Source organism: Bison bison, unplaced genomic scaffold (genome assembly GCF_000754665.1).
Source record: "Bison bison bison isolate TAMUID 2011002044 unplaced genomic scaffold, Bison_UMD1.0 scf7180017864495, whole genome shotgun sequence".
NCBI lineage: Eukaryota > Metazoa > Chordata > Mammalia > Artiodactyla > Bovidae > Bison > Bison bison.
This window is the reverse complement of record NW_011495054.1, coordinates 12,201,623-12,210,984: the sequence shown is the minus strand read 5'-3', so window position 1 is coordinate 12,210,984 and position 9,362 is coordinate 12,201,623. Positions and strand designations below refer to the sequence as shown.

At 59.4% G+C, this 9,362-nt stretch overlaps 1 protein-coding gene across 1 annotated transcript in view; it reads left to right on the top strand.

Annotated features, from left to right (window-relative positions):
- Positions 1-9,362, top strand: part of ASCC2 (activating signal cointegrator 1 complex subunit 2) — a 36,181-nt gene that overhangs the window by 23,734 nt on the left and 3,085 nt on the right. The window contains exons 12-16 of the mRNA XM_010828748.1: positions 65-139; positions 1,440-1,611; positions 2,886-3,100; positions 4,038-4,157; positions 9,287-9,362. Of these exons, the coding sequence (XP_010827050.1) occupies positions 65-139; positions 1,440-1,611; positions 2,886-3,100; positions 4,038-4,157; positions 9,287-9,362 (658 nt within the window). The remainder of the gene's footprint in view (positions 1-64; positions 140-1,439; positions 1,612-2,885; positions 3,101-4,037; positions 4,158-9,286) is intronic.

Genomic DNA, 9,362 nt, shown 5'->3' with positions numbered 1-9,362 from the left:
CCCTTCTGACTCCCGCTCCCCCACACCCCGCCGCACCACACCTCTGACTCCCGCCCCCCTCCAGGTTCCTGCGGGACTACGATGCACTCTTCCCCGTGGCCGATGATGTCAGCCTTCTGGAGCAGGCCTCCTCCGCCCTGTATCCTTCCACAGCGGCCCCCGGGGTGGGCCCGGCCCTGGGTCCTGGGTCCTGGGTCCTGGGTCCTGACCAGATTGGACCCAGAGATGTGGAGGGACCGTTTAGCCCCAGAACACGTGGGAGCCAGCTTTCCCTGTTTTGGGAGGAGAAGACTGCTCTGATCCTCGGGGTACACATAGCCCTCCTTTCCCTGGTCTTTGCTGAGCGTCTGGGCCTGTGTGACCAAGAGGGACTCAGCCCTGCCCTCGGAGACTTTACGCAGGATGGGAGACAGATAAGCAAACAGGCAGCGAGAGTGTCACTCAGAGGCAGGGGAGTCAAGGGGAGGAGGGGGTGCCATACAGAAGCGAAACCCAAGTTGAGAGTAGTGCGAGGAATAGGAGATGGCCACGCCCTGAACTAAGTGTTCCCCGGGGCACAGTGTTGAGCCCACAGACGTTGTGTGCAGCCTGCAGGCGCTGAGGCGCAGGGGTCTGGTGGGGGCCGGGTTTGGCCGTGGCAGATGAGCCCTGGGGTGGCCCTTGCTGAGGAGTTTGGGGTGAGCCCTGCAGGTGCTGGGAGACCTGGAAGGATGTGAAGCGGGGGTTGACCTTGTCAGTCTCAGACTTCAGGTGGTGGGCGCTTGGGTTAGAAGCAGCCTGAGGGAGGGACTTGCCTGGTGGCCCAGTGGTTAAGACTCCGTGGTCCCAATGCAGGGGACCCAGGTTCGATCCCTGGTCAGGGAGCTAGATCCCACACACGGTAACTAAAGACCAAAGATCCCGAGTGCTGCAACTAAGACCTGGCAGAGCCTAATTAATTAATTAATTTTTTTTTTTGAAGAAAGTAGAGTGAAAGAGTCTAGAGCAACTACCCAGCGTCTGACTTGGCAGCCCCCGGGGTACTGGAGAGGGACAAGGGGCCGGGAGGAATGGGCCTGCGGGCCATTTGGACGGCTGGGGTAGGTTGCTCAGTCCGGCCTCAGGGACACCCTGTGGGCCCCCAGCTTTTGCAGAAAGCCCACAACGGGTTGCACAGGATGCCTGGTGGCAGTGCCCCCGCCGGGCCCTCCTCCTGAGGGGTCCTTGTCCCAGGACCCCCGGCTGCCAGACCCTGGCCCTGCCCTTACGCAGAGTTGCTCTCTGCAGAGCGCGGGTACTGGCTTTTAAGGCTCGTGCAGCCATGGGCTGGCCCGTTTCCCCAGGCAGCCCAGGAGCCCGCAGTGCCCATGGGGTGCAGCCCAGGTGGCCCCTGGCCTCAGCCATGCAGTGAGGGGTGGAGAGAGGGCTGTGAAGAGAGACTCCTTAACCCGTCCTCCCAGGGACGAGACACGGACCGCCTACATCCTCCAGGCGGTGGAGAGTGCCTGGGAAGGGGTGGACCGGAAGAAGGCCACGTGTGCCAGAGACTCGGCCCCGGCCGAGAACCCTAACGGGGTCGGGGCGGAGGCAGAGGTGCTCAGCGGGCCGTCCTCACTCCCCCAGGAGGAGGAGGTGTGTGACGGATGGGACTGGCCGGGGCAGCGGGAGACCTCCCTTCTGTGTTCCCGCGAGGAAAAGGGTTTGTTTTGGGGTTGACAGCTTCTGAGCCGCCGGCCTGCTCCACGCTGCCCTTGGAGGGTTCTGAGCCGAGGGCGAGCTGGGCGGCCTGTGAGGTAGGCAAGGCGCTTAGCTGTCAGGTCCTCAGTTCCCCCCACAAGGTGAAGCACGGGAGCTTTTTCCACACGAGCTCTCCATCGGCGCGCACCTCTAAACAGGGGAAGCCGCTGAGCTGGTGCTGTCCGCTCCGGACGTGGCCAGAACCCAGCATCGCCACCTCTGTGATCCTCCTGATTGGCCACTGACCCAGGGCTCTCTCCTCCGTGTCGGGAGGCAGCGTGACATGGGAATTAAGATGACACAGTCTCTGGGGTCAGGCCGCTCAGGGGTGTACCCTGATTCTGCCACCTGCCAGCTCTGAGCCCTTAGGCATGTCCCTCACGTGAGCCCTGGTTCCTCCCCTGTAAAGGGGGGGTGGCAGGGTCCCTGTCTCCACGTGGGTGCTCAGAGCTGCCACGAGGAGTGAGTGATCGGCCCCCACGCCCCGCTGCCAGACGCTGCTGTCCTTCTGTTAGGCCCCAGGCCCCGTGCCCACTGTCCCAGGCCCTTGGAGATTGGTGGTTCCCTCCCCACCACCTTTTCCCCATTTGGCTTCTTGCCTCAGACACAGAGGAGTTTTATTATTGTTTTTTTGATTTGTGAATTTCTTTAATTGAAAAGCTGAAAAAATTAACCCATTCCGAGCCAAAGGGGCACTTCTCCACATCAGCCAGCTCCAGCGGTTGCTGTTCCCCTCTGACCTCAGTCGTCAGGCTGTCAGAGGGGGAAAGGGGCTGGCTCCCAGAAGCCACGGCCGCTTGTGGACAGCCTCGTCCACACCAGGCTCTGTGCACTGCACTTTTTGTGTATCGTCTCTTTGAACCATTTGAAAACAACCCCGTGAAGTAGGTGTAGTCTGGGGGCTTTATGAGGAGGAAACTGAGGTTCAGAGAGGTTAAGTGCCCTGCCCAAGGTCACACAGCCAGAAGCAGCAGCTCAGCTGTTAAGCCGTATCTCACCCTTCACACAGAAGGACATGGAGGCTCAGAGAGACTTAAGAGACTTGGCTAAGGTCCCTCAGCCAGGAGGGGCAGGGCTGGGACTCAGACCAGGTCACCTGACTCTGAGACCAGTGCTGTTTGGGGCTTGTCCCCAGCCCAGCCCAGGCATCCCCTCTGTCTCTTCCGCAGTGCCTGGGGGCAGCCGCAGCCCCGGGCCCCACTGTGTGCGGTGTGGAGCTGGACTCGCTCATCTCCCAAGTGAAGGACCTGCTGCCGGACCTCGGCGAGGGCTTCATCCTGGCCTGCCTGGAGCACTACAGCTACGACCCCGAGCAGGTGATCAACAACATCCTGGAAGGGCGGCTGGCCCCCACCCTCAGCCAACTGGACCGCGGCCTGGACAGGTAGGAGCAGTGGGTGGGAGGAAGCTCGCGGTGCCCAGACTGCCCCGGGGTCCTCGTCAGGGCCCTTCCCATCTCCTCTGCCTCCCACTCCTCTTTCTCATGTGTCCCGTACTTGGTACTTCCCCACAGTGGCAGTTCCCAGCCACGGAAGCTAACGTCCTCTTTGGGGAAACAGAAACCTCAGGCCCCCAGAGGTCCTCGCATGCCCCCTGCAGCACAGAGTGGGCACCGCTGGGCCTCCCTGCTCCACCTCCTGGGAGATGGGGTGCGGGGGGCAACTGAGGGGTTACAGCCCTCTGAGCTCTGATGTTGCTGCCTGCCTGGTCACTGAGGGAGCACAGCCAAGCTTCTCACTTCCTTCATACCCACCCTTCTTTTCCTTTGTTTTTTGGGGCTTTTTTGACCGCAGCTTGCAGGATCTTGGTTCCCTGAGCAGGGATTGAACCAGGGCCCTCGGCAGTGAGAGTGTGGAGTCCCAACCCTTGGACTATCAGGGAATTCCCCCACACCCACCCTTCCTGAGTTGGGCCCACTGCTTCCCTAAAGCCCCCAGGGGCAACAGGAATGAGAGTAAATAGATGTTTCTTCCATGAATAAATGTTGTTTGTTGAATGAATGAGTGAATAACTTCCAGAACGAAGCTAGCTCTGCCTTTGAACCAACTCCTCAGCCTCCATGTGCCCATTTTACAGGTGAAGGCACCAAAGCAAAAAGAAAAAAACCGAGCTCAAGTGACCTCTGTCTTGCAGGGCTATCGGGAACACACCTGTGTGAGTGGCACATGTGCAGGGCGGCCACCTCCCCAGGCCGGGGCAGGCTTGGGCAGGTTTTTAGCCTGTGTCCCAGGTGTGGCTGTTGCTGGGGAGCGGAGGCTCTCACGGACCGCACGTGGGAGCAGGAGCATCCCCCCGAAATGGATTTCTGTGCCACCCCCCAGACAGGTGAAGCCGGACCCGACGCCCCTGCTGACGTCTCGTCACAACGTCTTCCAGAATGACGAGTTTGATGTGTTCAGCAGGGACTCGGTGGACCTGAGCCGGGTGCACAAGGGCAGGAGGTGAGTCCGGTGGGCCGTGGGGCCCCAGAAACCCCAACTCTGCAAGTGCAGAGAGGACGACAGAAACCCAGGGCCGTCATCTTGATGGAAGTGATCACAGAGCTTCCGCCTGGGGCTCCCCCATACCCCAGATCAGTATGCTCCCTGCAGCCGGCCTCCGGGCCTCTAACAGTCTGGCTTCAGGCTCCAACCCTGTGCGCAGAGTTAGTGAGTCCTCCTTGACAGCAAAAGGCCAGCAGGGCCAAACCAGCCCCTCTTCCCTTGTCCCATTTTGGAGGAGTCCCCGGGTGGGAGAGCTGGTGAGTGCTCCTCAGCAGTGCTCCCTGACTGGCGCCTCTCCACCCAGGGACACAACGGGAGAATGAAGGCCTCTGCCCAAATGAGTATATTACATTTGAAGGCCTTTCTACTTATTTTTGGTCTATGTCCTTCGTACTTTTTTGGCATTGAAAAGTCCATTCATGATTTATTCACTTATTCAACAAATATTTGCCCGGTGCTTCTAGGCCCTGGATTTATAAGGTGCTGGGGACATGGTGGGGGGTGGACCAGACACGGCCCCTGCCCACGTGGCGTTTGCACTGATCAGCTTGGCAAACAAGCCCCGTGAACTCACAGATTAAACAGATTCTCCAAGGTGGAGGCGTGCAGACTCCCAAGCCTCTAGTTGGGGCTTTAGTTCAGGCAGAAAGGCTTCTCGGAGACAATGCCTTGGGGCGGATGGTGGAAGGACGAGGGAGGGTCAGTTGTGCAGAGCGGGCAGGAGAAGCTTTCCAGGCGGACCGAACAGCAGGGTCGGTGGCCCCGAGGCCATGGGGAGCATGGCAAGGGTCCCCTTCACCAGTACAGTGTATGTTCTGGAAGGATCCCCTGGCTTTGGATTCGGGACCCCTTGGAGGGACTGAGAGTCAGCAGCCCCATGGCGTGGTGGCAGGATCAGATGCTGCCAGCCCAGTGCCAGCCCTGCAGTGTTAATGGAGCCATTTCATGGAATCTACAAAGCTGGGGGCCACTGGGCAAGTCCAGCGCGCCTTCTCCCTCATCACGTAGATGGAGGCAGTGAGGGGCAGAGAGGGGAGAGGGCCCTGCCCGATTCTTGGGACAGGAGCCCCAGTGCTAGAAGCACAAGCTGTTCCCTGCTCCCAGGACCGTCCAGCGCTGGTAGAGTGGCCGTCTGAGGGCTCGGGGACCTGGCACAGGGCAACTCTAAAGCCATCTGGCTGGCTGGACAGGAAGCTATTGCAGACTGCTTAGTCACGCACGTTGCGACATCCCCAGATCTGAGGCTGGCCGTGTTGTCCCGCCTCAGTGGCCGCCCTTCCAGGCCCTGCTGCAGGAGAGGGGCACACGGCGAGGGCTGTCCCCCTGCTCCAAGGGGTGCCCGGCTGCCCAGGCAGAAACCGCGGCAGACGTTTCCTGGCCTCGTGCTGGGCAGCCCAGGGGTTGGGGTTTACAGAGAGGCAGGGGCTCTGTTCATATGCGCGTTATTTATTTATCCACTCAGCAAATATTTATTAAGTGATTGACTATGGCCAGATCCTGTGCTCGACACACTGGGAGACACGGGGAACGGGGCACCCAGGCCTCGCCCTCCCACGGGGAACGGGGCACCCAGGCCTCGCCCTCCCACGGCACAGAGATGTTGGGAATGACTTAGACCATCAATCAAGATGCGACAGAGTGGAGAGGTGCTGGGAGGTGCACGTACAGGCCTCAGTGGGGTCACCCGTCCTGATGTGGGCAGGGCGGGGAGCTTAGGGCCTGGGCCCTGTCTTCACAGAACACGTGAGAAATCAAGCAGCACAAGGCAGATCACCCTCGAGTTAAAACGTATGTGCGTCGTTAAACCAGATACCTGAGCCCTAAATGGCTCAAGAAATGAGGAACTCTGTCCCCGTGTGGGACAGGCGGGCGCAGGGTAGGGCAGTTGAGCGCAGCTGACCTGTGGTGCAGGCACGTCTTCAAGGCCGCATCTTGCTTTCTCGTGGCCCCTGGGTGGCCGCAGCATGACATCCAGAAATGACCAGGCCACCAGGAAGTCAGGGTCAAGTCTTTCTGCACCTCTCTTAGAGACCAGGAGACCTTTCCCAGTGGCCCCCCAAGCCTCCTCACATCTCACTGGGGAGCTGGGCTCCAGGGCTCCCGGAGAAGAGGGGAGAGGAAGGACCTGAGCGAAACGAGGAGCTGCTAGGAATGGGGGTGAGGTGAGGGGCTTGTTAGGTCGGCGCTAAGCACAAGCGCTGCAGGTGTATCGTAGCTAGGGAAGGAGGCGGTGAGGGTAACGCAGGGCCCCCGACTCCTTTCGACAGTGGTGCCCCAGAAGATAAGGCATTCTCTTTCAGATTAGTTCTGTTGCCAAAAATGCTTACGCACCCTGTGTGCCTCACTGGAGAGTCACAGAGCACATTAGCCCATTAAAGGCTCTGATAAGTCCTGTAGTCAGAGAGACTGGATTCCCTTTGTGAAGCTCAGCAGGTGCCAGGTCCCCTTCTGGGCATCGTCTGATTTCATCCTTGCATCATCCCTGGAGGCAAGATCAAGTCTCAGCAAGGATAAGGGGCCGGCCTGTGATCACACCGCTCAGGAAATAGCCAAGCAGACTTGAGTCAGGAGACCTATATTCTGGCCCCGGCTATGCTGGTGGAAGCTGTGTGACCTTGGGAGGGTTACTTGGCCTCTCTGGATCCCCTGATTCCTCCCCTGGAATAGGAGGGCTTTACTGCCTCTGCAGACCCTTTAGAAATTCAAAGGAGAGTGTCACCCCTCTAAGGGCCAATTTGAGGGCCAATCTTGAAGGACAGGCTGGAGGAGGTGAGGAGGAGAAAGGTGGTTGAGCCCCAGGGGAGCCCACATGTACCTGGACTTGAGGGAGGCAGAGGACGCGCCCTGCTCCAGACAGGCTCTGGCGCTCCCGCGGCTTGGCTGACCTGGCCCTCGGGTGTGTCTGCTCCTGGCTGCTTTTGCCCCTTTCTTTCTTTCCTTCCTTCTCTGGCTTCATATGAGGTCATGGGCCCAGAGCCTTCCTGGACGAGGTACCCTGGCCTTACCTGTGTCCTCTCCTAGGACCCAGCTGAGGCAGGGGCACTTTGCCAGCCTTCTCTGTGGTCCTGCTGGGGAGCCACATAACCAGAGGCCATGCAGCGTGAAAGAACCTCCCTCTGTCCGCACTGGGGACCGGGTGGACCGGGGGCCGTGGGATGGGGCAGAGAGAATGTGACAGTGCTCATTCAGCCTGGGTCCCCTGGCCCAGCGCGGGGCCTGGCACCTGGCAGGACCTCAGGAAGCCTCTGAATGGGTGCGCTTTCACCTGAAGGCTCCACCTGAACGAGCTTGGCCCCTTCACTTCCTCTCTACCTCTCTCCTCTCCACCCCTCAGCTTGGCAGAGAGAGCGCCTGCTAAGGGCTGAGGCCACGGTCACAGGCTCCCTCTTCTGGCATGAGGTGAGATTCCTGTGGCCCGAGATGGTTCCCTGGTCCAGACCAAACATCTCCACATCAGGGAGCTTCCAAGACTCCTTCTCCAGCGCCTCCCCCGACCCCCCGACTCAGCCCCCTGCTCCCCCATCCATTTCTACTTTCCTTGTGTTTCCAGGACGTATGTGCCTTCATCTAGCACACTTCTGCTCTTTGCCACTAGACTGAGTTCCATGAGGGCAAATCCAGATCTTACTCTTCTGAATCTCTCCCCAGCCCAGCTCATAGTAACCCCTTATTAAAAACCGTTGAAGGGGGCCTTCCCTGGTGGTCCAGTGGCTAAGACTCTGTGCTCCCAATGCAGGGGGCCTGGGTTCGATCCCTGGTCAGAGAACTAGATACCACATGCTGCAACTAAGACCCAGCGCAACCAAATAAAAACAAAAAACTAAAAAAAAGTTGAAGGAAGCAGGTCCTAACCCACTGTGCTGGCAGCCCCAGTTCTGATCTGCCCCAGGCTCCCAGGCCAGACACAGCTCGACAGACTCAGGCACCTGGCCCTCCCTGCACTAAAAGCCTGTTAATAGAAGATTTTTATGGACGCTGCGGGCTTTGTGCCTCTTCTTTTTTTCCCCCCTACCCCTGATACATTCCAGAGGCCCAGTTTCACAGCTAAGCTGGATTTTCTTGCCTGGCACCTCATATTGATTTTCCCCTGCAGGGCTAGAAACTACACTGCACAGGCCTGTGTGTCCGACAAGCCAGGTTCTTCTACAGATTTGCAAAGCCTCGAGTCCAGAGTCCCGAGTCCCCGCGGCTGTGCTGCAGCTCGCTGTGTTCCCAAACACGTCCCTCCCCGCCCCCGGCTGGCCTCCCCTGTGACAGGACGGCAGTCAAACTTCCAGACTTTTCTCACCGTGCCATCTGACATGAGAGATTGAACCGCAGGCCAGACAGGGTCCCTGGGCTGAAAAGCGGGGTGAGAGGGAGGGGCTGGGGCTCCCCGAGCTGACTACGAAAGCCACCCGTGGGCTCGCTGTTTCTTCAGGTTTTGTTCCTTTGAAATGATTCCAGTGACCCCAGGCCCCTCTTCAGAGCAGCCCAGGTTGGGGGTGGGGCCCTACCAGCCCTCTGTCTCTATTCCTGTGCATAGATAAGGACGTCCTCGCAGCAGAGGACAGGTCTGGTCTGCCCTCTGCTTTTCACACAGATGAGATCACACTGTGTGTTTCTCTGCGCTTGCTTTTTTCCCCTGGAGGATGTCTTAGAATTCTGTCTCCATCAGCACAAATTGTCGCTCTTGAGAACTGCCACCCAGCGTCAGTGGCCCCTGTCCTTGGGCCATGATGGACATGAGTTGCTCTCGTTTTTCATTGTTACACACAGTGCTGAAAAGAAAATCTCCAATCAGACCTCTCTGCGCTGGGGGCCAACGTTTCTCCGGGGTGGACGCCTCGAAGGGGAGTCTCCCGGCTGAAAGGAGGGGACAGGTGTTACACTCTAACAGCTGCTCCTTGGGGAGGGGGGCCTCGGAAGTGGCTGGACCTGGTGAGCCCCCCGCCCCCCCCCGGTGCTTGATCTCAGTTTGCGGCGGCCAGAGGCGGGAGAAGTGAGCGGTGGTCTGTCTGGACCCCTCGCGCTACGGCCCCCTCCCGCTGCCCTCGAAGCCTGATGGCTTTCCTTCGTGTCTCCCCGCTGTTCCCTCTCGACGTCAGGAAGGAAGAGAGCGCGCGGAGCCTGCTGAACGACAAGCGGGAGGTGCAGGCGCTGCGGCAGCGCTATGAGCAGTAC